Genomic DNA, 23,019 nt, shown 5'->3' with positions numbered 1-23,019 from the left:
ATGCAGAGCTTCCTCTAATACCACCCGCTTAGGAGTTGAGTCAGAAGACCTTTTGAATTACTAATATTTTGTAATTATCTCATGAAAGCTTAAACCCTCGTTTGTTTTCAGTCGTTAACGCCAGCATTAGATGTTGCTGTTTACTGGACTGGACATTATCTGCATAGTAATGTTGTGGTCATATAGAACAAAGGCCTAATCCTGTGAGGGTTAAGAGTTCAGCTTCCTGTAAAGCTTAGTGGGGTCAAAACTGAACAAACTGTCTGCCAGCTGTGTGTTCCTGTTATCTTGTGATCCAAATGACTCATAAGACTCCATCACCCTCGTGTCCTGTCCAACCCTAATTTTGTTTTTCAGCTCTTTTTTTTCTTCTTTTCTCTCAGTCGTCCATTTGTACATCCAAATAAACTCAAACCACAAACCAGAAACTTTAAAAAGTCCAGAGGAGGAAAAGGGTGTCGACTGTGTCCAAACCATTTCCCAAACAAACCTTTTGCTGTCCGCGTTTGCGTCTGGGAGCTATTTTGGATCCGTCTGGACCTGCATCAGCATTCGCGGTTAAATATCTAAAAAGCACCGTCTCACTCTTCCTGTGTTTGTCCTCTTTGTTTGCACAGGACACGATGCCTCAGACACCACCATTCACAGGGCAGCTGAACACTGGCAGCTATAACAAGAACCTGTACCAGACCAAGGAGGAAGGCTACCCCGGCCTTTATTATAATGATAACAACCTGGTGTCCGGGTCTCTGGAGGCCCTCATTCACCACTTGGTCCCAACTGTGGACTATTATCCAGATGTGAGTGTTGCATTGTGATGCTTTCAAATGCTAAATATATATTTTTAATTCAAGCTTTAAGAATCAAATCATAATTTTTGTTATTTACTAAATGTGTCTTTTATCTCAACAGAGGACATACATCTTCACCTTCCTGCTCAGTTCTCGCCTCTTCATCCATCCTTATGAACTGATGTCCAAAGTGTGTCACCTGTGCACGGAGCAGCAGCGGCTTGGCGATCCCCAAGCTGATAAGGTACGCTTGGGGGGACGGGGTTAAAAGCATCACTTCTATTAAAAAAAAACACCATCACTGCTATGTTCAGTTTCAGACAATGGCATTAAAAGTCAGTGAAATATTGAGTTCTAACAGGACTCAAAAATCGTATTAAACTAGAATATTCTTTCACCCTTCCTAAGTACATATTTCACCTGCATTTTCAGATGAGAGTCAGGAAGATTGCTCCCAAAATCCTCCAGCTGCTGACAGAGTGGACAGAAACCTTCCCATATGACTTTAGGGATGAGAGGATGATGCGGAGCCTGAAAGAGCTGACCCACCGGCTTGCCAGCGGAGACGAGGTCAGTCCCTTTTGTCTTTCTTCATTTCCACTCACCACGACACGCAGCAAAAGGGGTTTTCTAGATTAGTCAAGTAGCAAATGACCTGCTGATTAGATAATATGTTTAGTTTTAGGTGTTATCACCAATAGTGCAGTGCTGTTTGGTAGACTGCACGTGCAGTAAAGCTACAGGCGCAGGCAGATTTTTTGCAGATAGCAGCGGAGGGAGGTGGAGTGGGGGTATCTCTGGCAACAAAGCACTTTTGAGCCCGGATCGGTTGAGAGAAAAGCCCCATTGTTTATGGCCTAGGTGGGTTTTTTGTCATCCCTGCAGTGCTCCTTCTTAGGCAGCATTTGGATTGTTCCTCTGCAGCAGAGCTGAATGTCACCGGCTCAGTGCGCCTTTAGCCTCGCTGCACCGTGTTTTTAGTAGGCTTGAACAGTTTTTTGTCCTGTACCCTCTGTTATCTTTGGGGTACGTGCTGACCCTCCGACTTTACACATTTAGATATAGAAACGTTGTTTTGACAAGCAGTGACTCATGCTATGTATGTTATGAAAAGAAGTGCTAGCATAAGCTAAAGTACTAGCAGGAGGCAAAATGGAAATTTAGAGGTGAAAGCCCCCCACGTAAACCATGACAGGTTAATATATCTCTCAAATATGAGTGCTTGCACTTGGCAAGTACTCATATTTGCAGAGCTTCTCAAACTGCGGATCATTTTTCCTGTGGGACAGTTTGTTTTATGCAGGGATCCACTGAAAGATGTTTCCCTCATGATGATTATTAAAAAAAGAAGGTCTTTTTCTGCTAGAATCAAGTTTACTGGGCTTCATAACTCGTGTTCCTGTCCTTCCATGTCATCGTCTCATGTTCCCAGTTAAATTTTCTTTGGTCTGAACAATTAATGATATTAGTCCTCATCAGGCTGGGTTCTTTCAGTGCACGTGCTGATTGTTTGAGTCTTTCTTTTGCTCGGGAAAGTGGCACACAAACTAGGTGTGTGTATTTTTGGATGTTTTAGTTGTTGCAGCAGCAGCTTGTCAGGACCAGATAGTGATGAAGAAGATAAACACCCCCACCCTCCCCCGCCCCCTCTTTAGCACTCAAGACAAGAAAAACATTCACCCCCACTTTTTTAATCAGGCTCCACAGGACTCATTGATGGTGCGAGGACAAGTATTGATCCTGACTTTATCTAGAAATCAATTCAACCTCACATGACACTTGGACACATTTACAGCTTTCCGGATCCCCCACCCACCCCCATGGAAACTTACCCAGGGTCGACAGCAGTACACACACTCATAGACATTCTCATACACACACACACACACACACACACGCACGCGCTGTGTTTTGACGGTCATGCAAACATCTTTTGATTTCACACTAGATTGGCTGCAGCTGGCGTTAACACCAAACCTCCGTGGATATTTTTGATAGTTGAAATTGATTCTGGCTTCGGGGGAAACATTAGGTGAAGATTCCCAGGAACTTTTACCTGAGATAATACCATGCTTGGTACATTTAACAAAAAAAAAAATGAGAGGTACTATTTGCTGCTAGTCAGTTAAGACCAAAATTAAACATTATCTCTACTGGCAAATAGATTTGAACTAGATAAAGAGAAACCATTAGCACCCTATGGGTGAATTACGCAATAATGCACACTTTACTTTCAATTTCTTTTCCAAACGAGTCTATTTTAAGTCTGTTTTTAAATAATCTTTCCAGGAGTTCCCCTGCATATCCAGTACCTGCCTCTGTGTCCTTAGACCTTGCGGGAAATGTAGTTTATGAGATGTTATCAACTAGGAATGAACTTGTTGACTTAATAATTTCGTTGAGAAAGATGGGTCGGGTTTACAATACAGCATGTTTTGTACTGACAAAGCAATAGTATCCGAATATCATGAAGATAAACTCAAATGTCATGTAAGCATGTGCACTCATGGTGTGCAAAGCCTGACCAACAACAGTCCTCTTAATGAATCGTTCTCAGGGAAGCTTTGATGCCCCGGGTGCACACGTTGCCACAAATAAATGTTAGGGGAAAGGAGTCGAGTTGAACAGTTGTTTATTCATGTGTCCATAGATACTCCCCCGTGGTGAGAAAGGATGACACCTTATTTTTGGTAGTGTGAACACCGCAGGACATTTCTAGGAAATCCAGCTGTTTAAATTGTGGGAAGTGCTTCTCGGGATGGGGCTTTGAATAGATCTGATTTGGAGAAAGTGTGAAACAAAACAAAACTTGAAGGCTGCAAATCAGGTTTGAAAATCAAAACATAAATGCTTTAGCATAAGCACATCTGAAGTTTAGAGTTGGATGCTGGTTCTTTGGCGAGTCAACCACAGCGCTCTGGGAAGAGAGTCCAGAATAGATGTCCTGAACATCTGGTCAGACTTATGTCCAGACCACACTCTGAACATTCCCGGACCTTGATCTCTGTAGTAAGACTGTCATTATGGACGTGGTTGGATATACAGGGAAGCTGCAGCTGAGGAAAAAAACTGACGCTGTGATCTCGATCTGAACTCACTTACTGGTGCACAGTTCTTGACTTAAAAATGTGCAGTTTTTATTTTGCATGCTACGTTTTTATGGTAATTTTGATAGATTTTTAGTAGCTCTCACATCATTTAGACACACGAGGTGCCTGACATACCTGGAGAAACTGAATATTCAGATGGAGGCAGGTGTGCTTTGCACCATGGTAAAGTTGGTACTGCAAGAATTTTTGCATAAGAAGCTTAAACAGACAATGGGACCGATATCTTCATTGGCCACAACCATTGCATAGTGAAAATCTGATATTGCAACAGGTGTATTGATTATTGCATGGTATCATATTGTAAGTCACTCTCACCTCTAAACTGTGCATTGTATCAAAGATAACAAAGGAACTCAAAGGCAACAATGTTGGAGTATCAGTTTCTCCTGAATGGGGAGAATCAGTTTTCATCTATGTTCAACATTAACAAACAAATAAGACACCAGGCACCTTGAAATAATGCAAGCACACCTTTAAAAACTGGTTTTATAAAAGACTGACTTCAACTTCTAACATTAAAGACATGAAACCATGAAACGTCTCACTTGTGTTCAACTCGATTCACTCGCACACGGATTATGCCGACTTCACAGATTAATGCTGAACGCCAGGGAGGTCTCGTTTAGTTGGCTGAGAGCTACTTCTGCCGCATCGTGACTTGGCACCATGCGCATGTTTGTAGTTTAAAACAATCCGGCCCAGTACACCTTTTACTCTGCTCATTAGTTCTGGTTGAATGAACGGCTAAAAACAGTCGGGCCTTTGCTTTGGGTCAGGTGGTGCTCCACAGGAAATGACACCAGTCAGCCAAGAATAACAGGACCTCTAGTGATATGATGGCATAACCCAGCCATGTGCTCAGAAGTGTCGACTTGCACTGAGCAGTCGTCTGCCACCTCAGGACCGCTGCCAGTGTTGACGGCGAAGGGAATCGCATGCCACCGCTAGGCTCACTCGGTCGTAACGCCAAAAGTTGGGGTGCGCAAATGTGACTCCCTCTGCTTAGAAATGTGACGCATGCCGTTGTCTCCAAGATCCGAGACTATATTTACCCGACCCTGGCCTGTCCTCTGTTTGTGGTGGGGACAGAAGCTACGGCAGATGGTTCACTTTGAAGTGGATTTTCACTGGTGGCATGCCTCGCTGTTGTCCAACTGTGCAGGAGCGCGTTCAAGCATTAGCAGAGTTAATAAAGCGTTTATCAGCCGGGTTTATTGCAGTATCTGAGCGAGGGTTGAGTGTAAGTGTGCAACTAATGAATCTTAATGTTTGTTTTGCAACAAATTCTTTTTTTTTTCCTGTTCAGACATCTTTTTTTTTAAGTTTGGGACTAATTAATGTCTTCAAACTGTAAGCAGCAATCTAAAAATAATTGGCAAGTATCAAAAATCTGATTTTGGCATTTTTCACTGTTTGTTGAGAATCTACAGCACAGTTTTTGATTTGCATGCTGTCGTGATCTTGTTAGGACCTTTTCTTTGTTATTTTCTGTGCTTCAGATGAAAATATATGGTTTTTTTTTCCCTCTGTGTTTGCAGTTCTGGTGCACTCCTACATAAAACCTGATTTTTCTCTCTGCAGTTTCATTTTTCATTCTGGCAATCACCCCTTGCCAAAAACTGCAGTGTCCACAGAGCCACAGCTGATTGGCTGACACATGAATGTGTCTCTTCATGTGTCATTGCACCTATCACAGCCACATCACCCACAGACAGATGCATTAGTTGCGCCCTGGGAAGTGAATTTCAGAAAAAGGTCCCGCCTTGACTGTTTCCAGCAGAGCGATGAAAGCCCGCTCATTTTTATCCCCAATGTCTGAGTGCAGCACAGACTCGTCATACTTGATTGCTGTTTAGACATCCAGCCCTCCACATCCATTATAAGGCTTGGGTGTTCTTTCCCACCCCTGTTGAACTTGGTCTTGTTGTAGATCCCAGATTCTGGAGGCTGAATTGGCAGAAAGTTCAGAGAGGAGAGATGTGGCCTTGAAGGGGTGCTTGGGATCATTCAGCCTTCTCATCATACACAAAATCAGATACACATGTTCTCTTTCCCTCGACCGGCCGTCTTATACAACTTCTATGCTAAAGTGGGGCAGAGAGGAAACTGTTATCTAATCGTGGCCTGTTTGAGTCACAGGAAAGTTTCAAAATAAGATGACCTCTCAGCCAGTAAGCCGAGAGTCCCCTGCCCTATTCCCCATGAGCTGATGAGAATTATTAATAAACCTGGCAGGAAGAATTTTGTGTAACATTGTGATTGATATTTTAGTAAATGAAAAAAGGCTTATTTTTCTGCAATTTACACTTTGATGGCTGTTCTGTGACTCTGGACTGTGAACTTGCATCTTTCATCACCCGCACCACCCTGGAACGCAAAACAAGCTAAGTTAAAGTACAAGGTTAAGAGTTGGGTGTCCTTTAATAATCCAAAGAGAATTCACCATGTGAAAACAAGCTTCATTTGATACCCAGTACTGTTTCTGAAGATGCTAGTAAAGCTAAAGTTCCTGACAGATGGCATACTAACCTAAAACTGAGTTCCAGCAAACAGATTTCCTTCTTTCTCCTCACAGATTTACAGGAAGGCAGTCAGCCAGATGAGCCAGGGCCTCATCAGGAGGTTGACGGTGCTCAGCCAGTACGAGGAGGCGCTGGGCAAAATCAACGCCACTGCGGCTGAGAGGCTCACGGTTCTAAAAGCGAAGCCTCAGGCAGCTATGCAGAGAGACCTGCTGTCTATCTGCAATGACCCCTTTACCGTCGCCCAGCAGCTCACACACATAGAGCTGGTAAGAGAAGCAGTTCTTAAAAATCTGTTTAAATGTCATTTATTTTGAAGTAAGCTCTAAATGTGACCTTCCAAGGAGCAGTCTGAAATCGCACCACTGAGACACACACAGAACTCAAAGAAAAGCAGGCCAGATCGATATCAGAGAGGGCGACGCGTGTCAGAGCAGGACCAGATCTCTGTGATGGACTGATAAATCAGTGTGGTGACCGAGGTCCTCCTGTATCTGACCTCCCGCAGGATTGATTTGAAACAGTGCTGCTTAACCACAGTCATTACATATCAGCTAAATCAATGTGAAAAACAGGGTTTAATCTGGGTTTTTTTTACAAAGGTTCTAGAAAGGGGGATAAAATGTAGGTTTTAATGATGCAAGATAATCCCAAACTAACTTTGAACAAGTAGGGAAAACCATCTGGTGACTAAACCTTTTACGGTCCTGGTGTGATGCAAACTGTTCGTGGATTCTCAGAGATTTTTTTTTTTTTTCCCTTTTCAGGAAAGACTGAGTTACATCGGACCTGAAGAATTCGTCCAGGCTTTCGTCCAGAAAGACCCTCTGGATAATGATAAGGTAATGTCTGCATGCTTCAGAATACATCAGCAGATAGAAAACACATACAGTAGTTATGCAATTTTTTTTTTCTGGCTGAAATCTGGTGTGTAGACTTGATTTGTCTCCGATGGCCTAGTTTCTCTTCCAGAAGGATGTTAAGTTTACACAGCGCAGTAACTGCCTGCCGCATGGGTCAAAGTGAGGGCAGGTTATTTGCAGACGTTAGCAGCAGACCACATATCCGCTCCCCTCACACACTCAATCACACCTCACCGACAATTTCCTCAAATCATCCCAGTGTCTGGATTAGATGGGCATGCATGCACCCCATCTCCTAGCAACCACTACTGCCAAGGGTTTGCATTGGTAAGGTGTGTGTGTGTGTGTGTGTGTGTGTGTGTGTGTGTGTGTGTGTGTTTTGGGGCGGTGTGGTCTCTTTTCTGGCGTTTGGCTGCTAGGCAACGGGCCAGTTTTTTGGAAGCCAGGGTGATGGGGGTTAAGGTTGCCTTTGTTCTTTTAGGCTAGCTTGCCTCGTACCCCCAACGAGCCACTTGAAAACACGGGGATAACTCAGTCTGTCTGCATAAAAAGCGACGTGTTCAGTGGCGGGAACTCGGCATGGGCGCGAGTGGCGTAAGGCTAGAGGAATGTGTGGAATTACATCAAGAGGAATCCACACAAAGAGCCAGCATGCATAATGTGAATAACATTGACCACTATTGTGCTTATAGATGAAAAGCAGGGGGAAGCTTAGTATTATTGGCTGCACAGGTCCACTCATTTATTTTTATTTTTTTAATTTGTTGAATCGATTGACATGAACTGGCTTTGCTTTCTTCTAACTGAAGGTGGGTTTTCTTTGGGTTTTTCTGCAGAATTGCTTCAGTGATCACAAAAAGGCCAGCAACCTGGAGGCTTATGTCGACTGGTTCAACAGACTCAGTTATCTGGTGGCTACAGAGATCTGCATGGTAGGTAACAAACAGCAAGCCAAACAATAAACTTCACTGCTAATGAAGGCGGATTGTTGATGGTACACAACCACTGTTATCTTCATTAGGGATAAAATCGCAAGGTTAATTTTTCAGATAATTGTTTAGTGAATGAAGTACCCAAAGAAATGTTCACAGCTCAGTTTACACTAGATTCTTGCGTACTACATTAAAATGTGGCCAAACCATAGGCTGTAAATAAAAGATGGACGTAGCTTTCATGTCCCAAAAGTTCAGCTGAAAGAGGAAGTTCCCTAAAACAAGGTTGAACAAGGCTGCAGTGTCTGGGACAAGCTAAATAAACACTTTTCATGCTTGTCAAATAAAATAAAGAAAGAAACAAAAACTCCAATCTGTGATCTTGAATTGTACAAGCAAACTTTATTACTTTGTACATAGCACTTTACCAGCCATCGTCCCCGACAATGATTACAACCTTTTCAGGGAACAGCACTTCGCTGTTTGGTAAATGTGTTTGTTGGAAATAAAGCTGAGGCTTAATGCAGTTTTTAATGTTCTCCATTTTGTTAACAGCCGGGGAAAAAGAAGCACCGAGCCCGAGTCATCGAGTTCTTCATCGACGTGGCACGGGAATGCTTCAACATCGGCAACTTTAACTCTCTCATGGCCATCATATGTGAGTTGGAGTTCTCTTTTTTTCTCTCTGAGATAAAGTGCTTTATAGTTTTGTTTCATTGCTGCACAAAACCTGAAGCGATTGTTCCCACAAGGTGATGCTTTGCACTTTCCTCATTCAGACGTGCACTCTGCACTTGCTTCCTCCTGTGTAGGCCCCTGCACAGAGCTTGTTGTCTTGTGGGCATCATCATAAATTTGATTAGTGCTATAAATTGCAGTTTGTTTGTTTTGTTCATGCTGCGGTGCAGTCGCCCCGTGGCAGTAACCTCTCCTGACATTGTCTCAGTTCATTTCCACCTTATGTAATTTTCTTCAGTTTAATATTATGAGTGAAACTTGGCAGCAGATGGAGCGGAGTTCATGCAGATAATTGTCTTGATGGAATTTGTTCTTTGGTCACTCAGACAGTTTTTCCCATGGCTTTCTGCTCCGTCTGCTTGTACTTACAGAATCAAACGCACTCTTATATAGTCACTGCAAAGTCTGCACATTGTAATTTATGAACCTATTGTCCCTACTTCCAGTGTCTGCGCTTTTGAAAAGGTCCAAAAGGTATAAAATTGCAGGACAGAGTGTGAATTATCAAGCCAATAGTTGCTGAACTCGAGGCGTATCACTGATGGGGTTTCCATTCTTCACTCTGTACAATGGCTGAACTATAAGCATATTGTATCCTGGTCTTTTGAGGTTACTTTCAGTAGAGAAATTGATATTTCCGCCTTTTCTATGTAATTTCTCTCCACATTCTGCCCATTGTGGAGCATACCCGGGTTGTACTAAACAGCTGCAGGTGTTAACGTGTCTCTAAAAAGAAGATCAGTTTCAATAAAAGTAACCAGGTTGATTCCAGATCAGAAATGAGAAAAACACCGAGGCCTAAGAGGTTAGAAGACTCTCTGAGTCTCAGAGGATTTAGAGGAGAGCGTGTCTGGTCATCGGTGCGGGCCTGAGGGCGGGTGGAGAGTCTTTGCGTCCACTACAAACAGGGAGCGGACTCGGGACTGGAAGAGGGCATAAACCGGGCAGATGGTCAGCACTGACCAGAGAGTGTGAGCACACAGGGGAAGAGGGAGGGAGAAAGGGAGGAGAGGATATTGGAGTGCCAGCTGTCCTCTGTCCTCCCCTGAGACGGCGAGGAAGAGAGCCACAGGCAAATCCTTCTACACCAGCCTCGTCTCCAGGGACACTGTATTTGTGATGCTTTTAAAGGGTTATTACCCCCCCATAAAGATCATTTACCATCAGCTAAGTCTCGGTGAGCAAATACATTTATTTTTTCAGGTTTTGAAAAATCCAGATTTGGTTTTCCTTCCTGTCTAAACTGGATCAGAAAAGAAAAAGAAGGGCATTATTATCTAAACTACTGCATGGCTAGAATCGGCCTTGGAGTTAAGTGACCATTTAATTCATTAAAAAAACAACAAAAACCCCCAACTGTCAGTGTGTCTTCTTGTCATTGGCGACATTGTGACTGCGCTGAAAAGAAGAAGACATTAACGGTATAATAATCATCTCGTATAGGGGGCGTATGTGTCCCAGAGGGACCACTACAGCTAACATCTGTCCTTCTTCACACTGGTCTCTTTGTGAGTGGATGGAGCCGTTTCCCAGGCAGCACACGTTCTGACACACAGTGTCACATGCCTCCGTGGTTCGGCCTGCATTCGCTTCCGTCCCTCGGTGCTGTGTAAAAGCCAAACTGTCTGCTGGGAATCAAAGTGAGTTCAGGGAGAGCACGAGGCTTCGCGGTTTCGAGTTTTATATTTCTGTCTGTGAAGTTCTTTAGAGTACCCCAGGGCTGTTTTTGTGTTGGTGTTCTGCTCTGTTGGTGACCCTTCGCTGCCTGAACCTGCACCGGGCACACACAGAGGATTACCATATGGGAAGCAGAGTGCTGGGAGGGGAAACAAGGCGTGTGTTAACTCTATTGTTCCTGCTGCCCTGCTGCACCAGAAGAAGCAACGTAAAGAAAGAGAAGGGGAGGCAGAGGGGGGGAGGAAGGGTGGAGGGGGATGTGCGTCTGTCTGGCTGAATGGGGAAAATGCCATGTGTTAATGCGATCGTGTTTGCACGGACGTGTGATCTCTCTCTCATGGCCTTTGTTTTTGTGTGTGTTTGTGTTGCAGCTGGGATGAACATGAGTCCGGTGTCACGGCTGAAGAAGACCTGGAGCAAAGTCAAAACAGCCAAGTTTGATATTCTAGAGGTGAGTTTGTATAAAAGAGATTTACTTTGACCAGCGCTCAGGAAATGAGTGTTTTATATTCTCACTTTTAATAATTTAACTCAAGTTTTTCCCACGCGTAGTGGCAGTGTTGTGGTAAACACTTATGACAAATCTAGTTGTGGGTTTGCGGGGGAGCTACTGCTGTCAGTGATTTATTGGGTAAGAGAGAAAAACAGGGTCATGCTGAAAGCTTTTGCAAGCGTGGATCTGAGTGGGAGAATAAAGGGTTTGCTGTCCATGACTAAGATCGCTCATAAATCCAGTAAAAACAGAGACTCTCATTGGAAAGTCTTCAGAACTGAGCTAGTTGAAGCCTTTCTCTTAAACCAAAGCACATGATAGCCTTTTCCAAGTTTAGTATGATTATATGGTAAAGCAACAGACTTTTTCTGGAACATCTGAGTCTGAAGGTTCAGTTTTTTAAAGTCAGAACATGCAAAGTGCAGAAAAGAACAAAAAATGAATACCTATGATTGCTCTTGGTACATTCTGGAAGAAAAATAAGGGGGAATTTGATGATTCTGTCGGGATCAGGTGGAAATAAATGGAGTCCAGCAGCCGGGAGGACCAGATGTTAAGGTGTAACTGGGTGTGCAAATCACGCAACCCTGCCTTCCTCCCCGAGGTGTGTGAGAAAACCCAGCATACCGCAAGAATACGTTCAGTGAGCCCACCGGGCCATCAGTCGGCCCTTTTGAAATAGGAGATCTGACGAGTGAGTCTGGGACGCTCTGCGAGACCTGAAAGGGTTTCAAAGACTCGAGTTCTTTAGGTTTTCTTCACGTCTCACTGGAGATCATCCACGTCTTTCCTCTTCTGCTGTCTCTTGTTCCTTTTGTCAGTCCCACCCTTCTTGATGCTCTCCTTTTATCTTTATCTTTTGTCCCTCTGAGGATTTCTTTTAGGTGAATCCCAAACTTTGTGTTTGAGTTAATTTGCTGCTTAGTTTGTTGAAAGTCACAGACCCAATGGCATCGTCTGTTTCTTGATGTGACTACATCCTATGTCACAATATTTGAAACTTGAGGATACTTGGTCATCATGGTGAAAACTAAAACTAATAATAAAATCACATTTTATATAATTTTCACTGAAGATGTGTTCAAGTTTCAGAGTTTCCTTCAGCGGCTTTCACTTTCTTGTCAGCTAGTATTATCCAGGCACAGAGTTAGCACTTCCACTGGTGTTAAGCCGAAACACATGTAATCGCCGGCTTTTTGGGCCATCAGATCCACTCACATTTCAGAGGTCTGTGCTCACACTGACTCTGTATTTGTCTCTCCACAGCACCAGATGGATCCTTCCAGCAATTTCTATAACTACAGAACAGCACTGAGAGGAGCCACGCAGAGATCAATCACCGCCAACAGCAGCAGAGAGAAGGTGAGGCCTTAATGTTCCCGCATTTGGTGGTGGCGTGTTTATGAGAGATTGTCTTCTGAATATTTAAATGTAATCTTAACTTTCCAACTGGTTCACCTGTAGTTCAGCTCCCATCTGAACGCCTTGTGGCGGGCAGAAAGAAAGCAAAGTAAATATGGACGATGACATTTGAAGCGCAACATTTGTTGCATCGGATTCACAATTCTGGGAAAAGCTGCGATTCCAATTATTTATTTCTCTTTGCCAAAAAGATGACAGATATTTTCGTACTGAATAACAGACCTTTATTAAAAGATGGACGCAACCATGGTGATGTCACACGGTGGATTGTGGACAAAGACATCTGCTAATTGGTGCGAAGTGACACCTTAATAAAAATAATAAAGAATATCGCTCACCAGAAGTGAACCACAAACTTCGAGGACAGGCATGTCTTTGCCACTGATCATTTAGTTAATATCAGGATGTAAATTTGTTTTTGTTTGTTTTTTATTTTCTTAAGTTGGGCATTTTAAGACTGGGAATCTATGAGGATTGGATTCAGCCTCAAGTGGCCAGTCAAAGAATTGCAGTTTTTGGAGTTTGCTGCTTGATACTGACACATCAAGCAGCCAGTGTTTATGCAGACCCCAACAGTTTGAACAGCTGGACATGTGAACACCAGACTTTGGTTTACAATTCATGTAAACAGTCAGAGAAACTTATAGTGAATGGTGGCTCGGTGTCTTACTATAAACCACTTGACAGCTGTCGTGACCTTTCAGTGGTGACGTGTGTCACAGCAGGGACGTATTACGCTTGACTGCAGTTATGTAAAAAGTGGAGACCTTATCTCAGACTTTATTCTCATGCACTGTGACGTGGAAGGAAGTGTTTGAGGCAGTGCAGAGAACCAAACCGGCGTATCTTGAAATCGTCTGCACAGTGTGTTCCCGTGATATTTACAGCATCAGCAGCCTCCGGGGAGGACTGCAGAGGGGCGGAGGTTACATAACGGTGTAGTGCAGAGGGGACGCAGAGGTCAAGTTATGAGGGTCAAAACATGAGGAGGGTCTGAGTTTCTTCCTCATCAAAAATGCTTTGGAATGAAACGAAAACATGGCCTCCTGCCAGATCACATAGCGTTCTCTGCTGCTTCGACCCACCCTGACCGAATGCGATCCGCCCCGAAGCTCGTGGGCTGCCAGACATTAGTGGTCAGCCTCTCGTCCCGTCATCATGTTTAAAAAAAGGTGTTTTTATTTAATGGAGACAAAGTGTACTGTCAATGTGTGTGCAGCTCCCTGTGGTTCGTGAGGGATGTCCCCCCTTTTTTTGGAGCAAAGATATGCAAACAGTCCAGTACAAGAGGTCAGGGTCATGAAATGGAAAGTTCCCAAGAAGTCTGGTATGTTCCTGCTTGTGACCTCTCCTTTTGGGTGGGGGGGTGTTTATAGTCTCCGTCAGGCACTCACAGTGCTTCAGTCTGACGACGTGTTTCGGCCTATTCTTGCTGTAGGTTTTGTTCTTTGCAGTGAGGACAGAAAAGATTTAACGATCCAACACTTGTTGCTATGTTGGCTCATTTGCTTGAAATAACATGTTAACAAAATGCCGAACAGCTGATCTAAACCAGACTCGGTGGATCGTGTTTGGTTGTGTAGCAACTATTGTGAGATATTTTATAAGGAAGAATGTGGAGACAGCTCCAGTTTGGACAAAGTTGCATTGCAGGCTCTTCTTCTAAGACTTGTTTTAATCAGATGGAGACAGTAAATTAAAAAAATAAAGGGACATTTCACCCCAAAATAAAATTTGACATAGTTTTTCCCTCACCTGCAGTGCTATTTGTTTTATGTAAGAACTATTATCTTCTACACAGTTGTGCAGAATAAATATTGCCTGTACCATTAACGGTGTGACCCTCGGCTCGGATGTAATGTTTACCTAGCTGCATTCTTCTCTTGGTTGGGGGATGTAAATGACACAAAGAGAACTGCTCGACCGAGTATCGAGTAGGTCAGATGTGGAGAGTTGGGAGGCCAGGGTAACACCTTAGGTTTAATGTTAAGGTTTAAAGTTTAATGTTTAACTTGATGTGGTGGTAAGGTCTGCGACAATGCTCAGGAAGGCGCCTGCTCGGGTCTGAGCGATGCACTCAGGTGGATATACCAGGAACGACTACTTGGCCGTCAGGTATCCAGCTCTCCGTCTGCATGTCATCAACAGAGTATTATCAAGGCTTCAAAATAACATCCACATGGATGTTATAAACCCAAGGTTTCCCAGCAGCACACTGGATTGTTACAAGCTTACAAATGTTTTCTTAATTTGTCAGTGGTTTCATCATTGCTCGTATCGACATAGCTGTGGATTAATTGTTTGGACCAATTGCAATCCCCATTTTAAAGCAACTGTATTCGGTTGATTCAGTCACCTTTAGATGATAACATTCACCCAGTCTATTATAGAAATGTTGCACATTTCATCAACTTAAGGTAGATTTAATTTTGCTACAAAATCCAGCCTCCCTTCTGCTTCCAGGCCTTTAACACCTTCTCATGTCCAGCTGTGAAAACGACTTCCTTTCAGCTCCTGCAGGCTTTTTTTCCTTAAACTCTCCGTGTGCGTGTGTGTGTGTGCGCGCGCGTGTGTGTGTGTGTGTGTGCGTGTGTGCGTGCGTGTGTGCGTGCGTGTGTGCGTGTGTGTGTGTGTGTGCGTGCAGTATGCATGACCACAGCCCTCAGATCACGCACACAAGCAGGCTCTTGTAAACATCCTGCCCCTGCAGACCCCTCGCTGTACTTGATGTTCTGACTTTGTGACTTCACTGAGGCTTCGTTAAATGCAAGTCAGCTGCACCCAACTTTTGTCAAAGGATGGTGTGGAGACATAATTTCACACAAACAGGCGTGCAATCCGAGCCGGCCAAGAGCAGCTTTAGAAGAACACGAGGAACAAAAAGCACATGAGCGAGAGTCGCTGGCTTGGCTTGAAAAATGATTTTGTGGGAAGAACTAAAAACAAAGGGTGTGGGCGGCTTGTACAAGTACAACGTCTGACACAGTGACTTTGTATGAATAATAGAAAGTACAACACAAATGTAGGTTTGAAGAAGAGCTCAGTGTGTTGCTTTTCCTTCAGTTGCTCCTTTGAAAGCTCCACCGCCATGAATGTTTAATGTTGGGTGGGGACAGTGAGGAGAGAGGTGACAGACTGAGGAGTTTTATAGGTCAGTGTGCCACTTTACAGCAGCCTGCAGTATAAAACATTTTTTGCTTATGAGCCATATCAGATGATAAATGCCAGCCTCTAAATAACCCACCAGCTTACAACTTGCTGGTGCTTCTTCCTTATTTCCTCCACATCAGCGTGTGTGTGCGTGTGTGTGTGTGTGTGTGTGGGCACAGACATGCAGTGACCTAAATCATTGTAAGTTATGGCAATGAATTATTTAAGTGGCTTTTAAGGGGAATTCTTCTTCTCTGGAAAACTGACCTCTTTACCTCAGACTCACTTCCCCATTAGGTGTTTTTTTTGTCTGTTTTTTTTTTTTTTTTTTAGCTACAGGTTGTATTTTTACACCCTGCTACAGACTTCTGTAGATGGAAAACTCGTGAGTTTTACTTGAACAGAAGTGCGTGTGTTTCTCCTGTGAAGTAGAGATCCTCTTTGTGAACCATAATCCTTTTTGAATCGCTGTTTAGAAAAGAGCACACACCTGCGAGTCATAAGGAAATCCCCCTTATATCTGCTCGCTGATATTAAATCCCTTTCTCTTTCCGTTGCCCTGCAGATTGTCATCCCTTTCTTCAGCCTGCTCATAAAAGACATCTACTTCCTCAACGAGGGATGTGCCAACAGGCTGCAGAACGGCCACATCAACTTTGAGGTAAACTGAATTTGATATTTCCCAACGGGAGATTCCCCTCACATGACTTTCAGTGTCAGACAGCGTCGCGATGTTTACTACACATGGAAACACATTTTGGGCTGTTTACTACCACTTCTCTAAAGACTGCTGGGAAATGCAGAAGTAAGGCTTGAGTGTGTAAATATCAGCTGTGTTTCCATGATGACCAGTGACCAAACACCATTTCCACTCGTGGTTGGTCACAGCTACCCCGAATCAGACTATTTTAAGGACTGATTCTATTCTTGGAAATAGACTGCTGCTGTACCACGTCTATATCCTGCTCTGTAATGAAATAAATACAGTGTATTTGAACACATTAACACTTTTTAACAGCTGACTAGTACCGCAGTGTGGCGCTACTGGGGAGCTACCCCTAACCTCATTCAAAGGCAGTCTTTTCATTTGAAACATGTCGATTCCTTCTGAATAACCAACCTGTGTCGTTACCGTTTCAGAAATTCTGGGAGCTCGCCAAACAAGTGAGTGAGTTCATGACCTGGAAGAAAGTGGAGTGTCCGTTTGAGAAGGATCGCAAGATCCTTCAGTACCTGCTGACCGCTCCGGTATTCACCGAAGACGGTGAGTTCATTGACCGTTAAAGGTTATGTTAAATAAAAAGGAAACCAATGTGTCCATGTTAAATATGAAGCTACAGACATTAATCAAGGCTTGGCTTGACACTTTATCTATACAAGTGAAAAATTGTGCTTTCCCCCCCCCGTGTAGCTGTGTAGTAACTTTTTTGGGGGGCACGTACCATTTGATTTCAAGTCTGTAAACATGGAAATAAATGGACAAAGCCATACATGTCAATACATTTACACGAGCACAGAAAACACCTCTAATTATACTAAGATAGTCATAGATTTAAAACAAAGGAAGCAGACCTTGTTACTTTAAATCCCTAATAGGGAGAATTGTTACTTTGTGTCAGTAATGATAAAGCGTTGGTGTGGAATGAAACAGAAGAAACCAAAATGATGTACACTGTGCCCTCCGCTTCTTTGTCCTTAATCATAATAATATAGCAGCGCAGAGACTAATCCTCAGATCCACACACACCTCGTTATCACCTCTCGTGCTCCAGCGGCACCGATAGTCTCAGTCTCCTGTAATCCACTTCAAAGTCTTGTCACCGGCTCGGGCTCCTATCGCAGTGTTATCAGAGACAGACAGGGAGTAAAATCCTCCCGACTCTGAAACGCACTGTCTGAACTGACCAATCAGCTTTGAGTATCAACAGCATTTACTACAGAAAATAGTAGAGTGAGGGGAAAATGGGTTAAGGTGGCAGATAAATGTCACAGCTTTGAATGATCTCGCTCCGTTTCTCATTGCAGCTTTGTATCTGGCATCATATGAGAGCGAAGGTCCTGAGAACAACATGGAGAAGGACAGATGGAAGTCTCTGAGGTGTGTATGAACCCCTCCCCGTTCACTCTGCATGCACACACACACTCACCCTCAGGGGCTTCGAGTCTTTCAATCACGGCTGTCACGCCGCATCCTCTGCCCGGTCTCCCCGCTGACCAGGCACACCCAGAGGGATGTAGGTCACACTGTGGGGCTGACCCCTCACGCTACTCAATAAATGCATTAAACACACACAGAGGCTGTCATCGGTCTTCCAGGCCACGCCGTCGCTTGTACACGCGCGTGTAAAGACATCAGTCATTTTCACACAATTACATCTTATGTGCGCAATAACGCCATACCCTCCTGTCACACAGTACTGTGTGTGTGTGTGTGTGAGAAGATGGATGAGAGAAAAATGTCTTTGTTCAGGTGGCTCTAAGCCCCAGAGAGCTGACGGAGGGATATTTCCTCTCGCTTCAGCATCACACGCTGAAGTTAAATTGACACGAACTGAGTCAGGGATGCGTCGCTTCTCCGCTGAGAACAGTTAAGATCAGATTCATTTATGTGGCCGTGAAAAGTTTGCGGATTTTAAGTTTTCGGTTATTAAACTACAAGAAATTGCTGTAAAAACAACAGATGGCTGAGAAAACACTCTGCCCTTTCTTTGGACTCGCATTAGTGTTGCAGCTCTCACTAGAGGTTCACACTAAGAACAGGATAATCCTCATTCTGTTAGCAGATGAACTCATGAATTCCTCTTTGAGCCTTTAATGAAGTACAGCAGCGATTGGTCCAGCTCCAAAAGCCATTTTTTAAAAAACATTTGGGGTTTTTTTAGCCTTTATTATAACTTATTTAAGTTACATTGTAGAGGTAGAGGTGGGTAGGTGGCACAATATGAAAGGAAGTAAAATTTAACGTGGGAAATGGTAACTGACATTAATAATTTATTTGGGTGAACTAAAGAAAAAAGTAGTAGTTAGGTTGTAGTTCAGCCTTAAACTCGCTAGCAGACATCCCCACTCGCAGCAACGTTGGCCTTATTTCTGCTCCCAAGTGTCCAAAGAAAGGCAGCTTTGAAACTTCTGCCATATGAAGGACAATGCCAGTGCAGCTTCTCCACCCTGCTCTTACACGGACCTGATTGCAAGTTTTCTTTTTAAAATGTGGATGCAAGAAAGGAAAAATGGATGTAAAACTACACCAAGTATGTATGAACAGTGACCACATGACTCAGAGCGTGACAGCCATGCTTCAGCTCGCCAAACTGACCCCACACATGCGCAGCCACCCACATGCAGACAGACGTATGAATCAGATCTTCTGGCAGGGGTCAAAGGTGAGAGCAGGTTTTTGGATCGGCAGCCTTGCGAGTGTTGGGTTAAGCCCAGCGGGGTGAATCCACTTAGCAGTGTGTGTGTGCGCGCGTGTGTTTGAGTGTGTGTGGTCACGTTTCCTGAGCGCCTGCCAACCCTGTTTGTCCCCTGAGCTTTGCCTCCACTGCGACACGATCTGTCACTTTATTCCGGCCGAGCTGCGTCAGCAGAACGTGCTGCCGTGCCCGGCGCTGCCCGTCGCCCCCTATATCCACACACGTTACACCTGGAAATCCACTAAAGGCAGACTGTTGCTGTGGCGGTCGCTGTGCTGGACTTTAGGATTGTAAAATTCCAGCAGATTTGCTGAAATCTGTCGTATTAAAGACATCCATCCTGCAGGGAAAAGGAAATCATTCATGGAAGTCGTCCAAGATATTTTGCAATTGGTACACTGTAAAAAATTTACAGTTGGTACACTGTAAAAAATTTGACAACGAGCAGAAATCAAGGATCCTTAATTTTTTAGGTTCTTAAGAATGAATTGCACAGTCATGCTTCACATTCCTCAGCCATTTTTGCAAGAGGCTGAGCACTGCAATCATTAAACATCGCTGTGATGAAAGTCTGCAGATTCTAACAGTGCTGTCTTTCTTTGCCCCACAGATCCACTCTGCTAAGCAGGGTCTAAACCTCTGAAGAAACCAGAATAACGTCGAACCCAACAAGTGAGCCCGCGTGCCCCGTCAGCATCGCTGTTGTCCAAGCAAAGTATCCCCGTGTTGGAAGGGAAACGACAATCTCTGCTTCAGCTGGCGAGGACATTTGGTGTCCCGCCCCAGCTCTGCTTTTCCTTACCCTCTTGCTCTTTGTGCTGTACATTTCAGGACAGCTGTTTTTCATCTCTTTGTATGACTTTATAGTCTTTGTTTTATAAAGAAACAATACAAACCCTCACAGTTTTAAAAAAAAAAAAAAAAAAAAAGGGGGTGCTTTTTCTTGTTGGAAGCGTAGCGCCCTGATGAACCTGTGAGTGTTAACAAAGTTGGGGCTGTTGTTTCCCCACCTCTTTTATTTTTCTCCCCACTAAAGCTACAAAGTTAGCTGCTGGTTGGCTAACGCAACAGAAACGCTACTCTGGGTTCCACAAGCCAGCGTTCTCCGTACAGAGAACCCAAACCTTAACCTATAACACTGTTTACCATTAAGCTAGCCATTATTTTACTGTATCAGATCCAAGTATCTTTCACTTCATGTTTCTGAAGCTTTTGTTGTGACGTAAGGAAAACAAGAAGGCACTGGCTGCGTTTGAGAAAAGATGTAAAAGTCGTTTTTCTTGTTTGTGTTGTGTAAAATTGAGATTTTCTGAAGCAGGAAGTAACATTTCATTTGTCATTTGTCTTGACATGATTAAGGTTCCAGTATGCTTCAAAGGAACTGCAGCATCAGTAAGCTTCAGGAGTTTTGGATGCTTTGAAATTTGCCTTTGAAGCGTACAGAGGCCTTTAGCAGTGAGCTAAAATGGGGTGGGGGGGTTCATGTCTGTTTCTTATTGTTCCCAGTTATCTGTGCTGAAATGCTCCTCTAGACTCTCATTCATACTTTCCTTTTGTTCCTGCGCCACCTTGCTCTCGTAGAAAAAAAATGTGTCGGTGCTGCCCCCTGGTGGTCCAGTCAGAAAACAGCTGAATAATGTGAACTGAGGCTTTCTGGTTAAATTATGTCCATTTTGTTTTTATTTTTCATAATAAAGTACATTTCCTCTATGTTTTATTTATACATTTGTGTTATCTCCTCATGCCAATATTTACGCTTATTTTATTGTTATTTAATTTTGTACTAGGTACATAACGTGCATAAGTAGTCCTGACTTTAATATTTTTATATAAGTTTGTATTAGACACTTATTTTACAAGGTACTAGCTCAGCGTATGAAGTTGAATATTTTTGACTGATGTCCGCTTTGCCTTGACTGCTTCTCCCTCAACACACAGTGCTGTTGTAGTTTATTGTGTACATACTGTATGTTCCTTTTTCTCTCCCCGTGCTCATCGTTTGTATTTGGACTGTTACAATGGAATAGAGGATTGTTTATGAATGAATTAGTTGTGTTTAAAAAGAGAAAAGTTAATAAAAGGCTTAAATTTATCAGTGACTTCTGTGGGTTTGTTAAGTTTCTGGAAAATGCATTCATGACCACAGACTGTATTGAAAAGATGGACATAGCCAAGCTCACATTTTGATGTTCTCAACCATGAGACTTGTGCACAATCTGATGGTTAGTGACAAGGTAACCAAAGCCCAAAGCAAACACTGCTTTATTATCTATTTAACTTTAAATTGGATGATCATGTCCAAAATAAACCCCATATTGTGTTTAATCATAACTGAAACTATCACTTGAGGCCATAAATGTTAAAAAAAAGAAAACTAAGATGATCATTTTCTTATGTACGTCTATACAATCTGATCTTTTTGCCACCTGCTGGCCACCAGAAATGATGCAGGTTTAAGTCGCTTCCACTTTGGCCTCACTTGTACACATCCAGCACATTGTGATTTTTGGAAGAGTTTGTTGAACAGCAATGAGACAGCACAGCTTACAGGTTCACTTACTCACTTTGGAGTTTCTTTCTCAGGTGGCCGAGGCGTCACCGGGTACCCTAAAGTAAGAAATAAGAGTTAAATGTTGGTCTTGTCACTATTCTCACTCTGAAAACTCAGTATTAAGAGCATTGCGTTTCTTCAAATAAAATCAAGTTTCTTTTTGTATGCATTAGTATCATTTCATAATACAGATTTTTTAAAAAGCATTTTTAAAAAAAAGATATTTACCAATTACTTGTCACAGAGTAATAATGGGGGTAATGTTAGGGGTAATAATGAGTGCTATAAAACGAAGGCTAATGTTCAGAGTTATGATTTTTTTCAATTTAGTATCGTTGGTAGTCACATAAGAGTCAGCAGTCAGGATGAGCACAGGAGGCAGCACTGCTTAAATATTTATCATCATGAAAAGTTCTGTTCCTTGAGTTATGGTGCTGCTCTTGTGCCACCTTCATATTATTATTATTATTATTATTATTATTATTATTATTTTATTTTATTTTTTTTTTAAATGACCAATTTTGGTGGTATCTCCAAGTGCACTTTGAGAACTGGTTACTACATAGGGTTACTATCAGAAGTTTAGATCAGTTCTGGGGGGTCATGGTGGACAGACGCTTTGGGATTCAGCTTCTACTAACGGGTGAATTTCATGCTCTTCCAGCGGTCAGTAAGAGCATGAGTTTCACCTTCAGGCCCAGCAGTTATGTGGTGCAATGTGGTAAATAATAAACTGAACTAAAATAAATGTTGGTGCCATATTTTTGGTACCAGGATGACTCCAGTTTGGTGGAAAATTGTCGAATCTCTCACCTGAGACGACATGAATTTGTTTCGAAGCAGATTCGTCACCTTAGGGAATGAACAGGTGTATAACTGATGACTACATCCCTTCTACTTATGCTTGTTCGTTATTTTTGCAGAATCTCAAACCAGTTGTTCCCGGGACGGTGACAGTAAACGTTCACATTAAACTCAAACCAGCACGTGTTTTTTCCCCCTGCACATCTAATCTACGCGTAATGTAACGCACATTTACACGCACATATATTTAAGACGCATATTATCGCTCTCCTTTGAAACGTCTTTACAAAATTATAAAACAATCAAATATTGCATAAATTATTATAACCTAGTAATATTCAAGGGACTGAGTTAAGAAACAAAAAAGCTAATGTGCTTGTGATTTCTGCTCTTTACTTTGGAATTTGTGCAAGGAGACAGAAAATAGGAATGCATATTTGGCTCCATCTAGTGTCCAAATTAAGGAAGTACAATTGACAATGAAAGGTACTTAGTGCTCTTAAAAAAATAAAAAATAAAATAAATCCCTGGATGACATACTCGGCATTTT

The 23,019-nt window shown here is 42.9% G+C and overlaps 1 protein-coding gene across 2 annotated transcripts in view; it reads left to right on the top strand.

Annotated features, from left to right (window-relative positions):
• Nucleotides 1-21,206, top strand: part of rasgef1ba (RasGEF domain family, member 1Ba) — a 115,397-nt gene extending 94,191 nt beyond the window's left edge. For both annotated transcript variants that reach the window (XM_063489078.1, XM_063489080.1), the window contains 13 exons: nucleotides 618-800; nucleotides 913-1,035; nucleotides 1,224-1,361; nucleotides 6,477-6,692; nucleotides 7,191-7,265; nucleotides 8,123-8,218; nucleotides 8,774-8,876; nucleotides 11,005-11,084; nucleotides 12,393-12,488; nucleotides 16,264-16,359; nucleotides 16,839-16,962; nucleotides 17,724-17,796; nucleotides 19,725-21,206. In XM_063489078.1, coding sequence (XP_063345148.1) covers nucleotides 618-800; nucleotides 913-1,035; nucleotides 1,224-1,361; nucleotides 6,477-6,692; nucleotides 7,191-7,265; nucleotides 8,123-8,218; nucleotides 8,774-8,876; nucleotides 11,005-11,084; nucleotides 12,393-12,488; nucleotides 16,264-16,359; nucleotides 16,839-16,962; nucleotides 17,724-17,796; nucleotides 19,725-19,749 — 1,428 coding nt within the window. In that variant the 3' untranslated portion in view covers nucleotides 19,750-21,206. The remainder of the gene's footprint in view (nucleotides 1-617; nucleotides 801-912; nucleotides 1,036-1,223; nucleotides 1,362-6,476; nucleotides 6,693-7,190; nucleotides 7,266-8,122; nucleotides 8,219-8,773; nucleotides 8,877-11,004; nucleotides 11,085-12,392; nucleotides 12,489-16,263; nucleotides 16,360-16,838; nucleotides 16,963-17,723; nucleotides 17,797-19,724) is intronic.
• Nucleotides 21,207-23,019: the final 1,813 nt, after the last annotated feature.

This window comes from Pelmatolapia mariae, linkage group LG12, assembly GCF_036321145.2.
Source record: "Pelmatolapia mariae isolate MD_Pm_ZW linkage group LG12, Pm_UMD_F_2, whole genome shotgun sequence".
Classification (NCBI taxonomy): Eukaryota; Metazoa; Chordata; class Actinopteri; order Cichliformes; family Cichlidae; genus Pelmatolapia; species Pelmatolapia mariae.
This window is presented reverse-complemented; position numbering and strand designations above follow the sequence as displayed.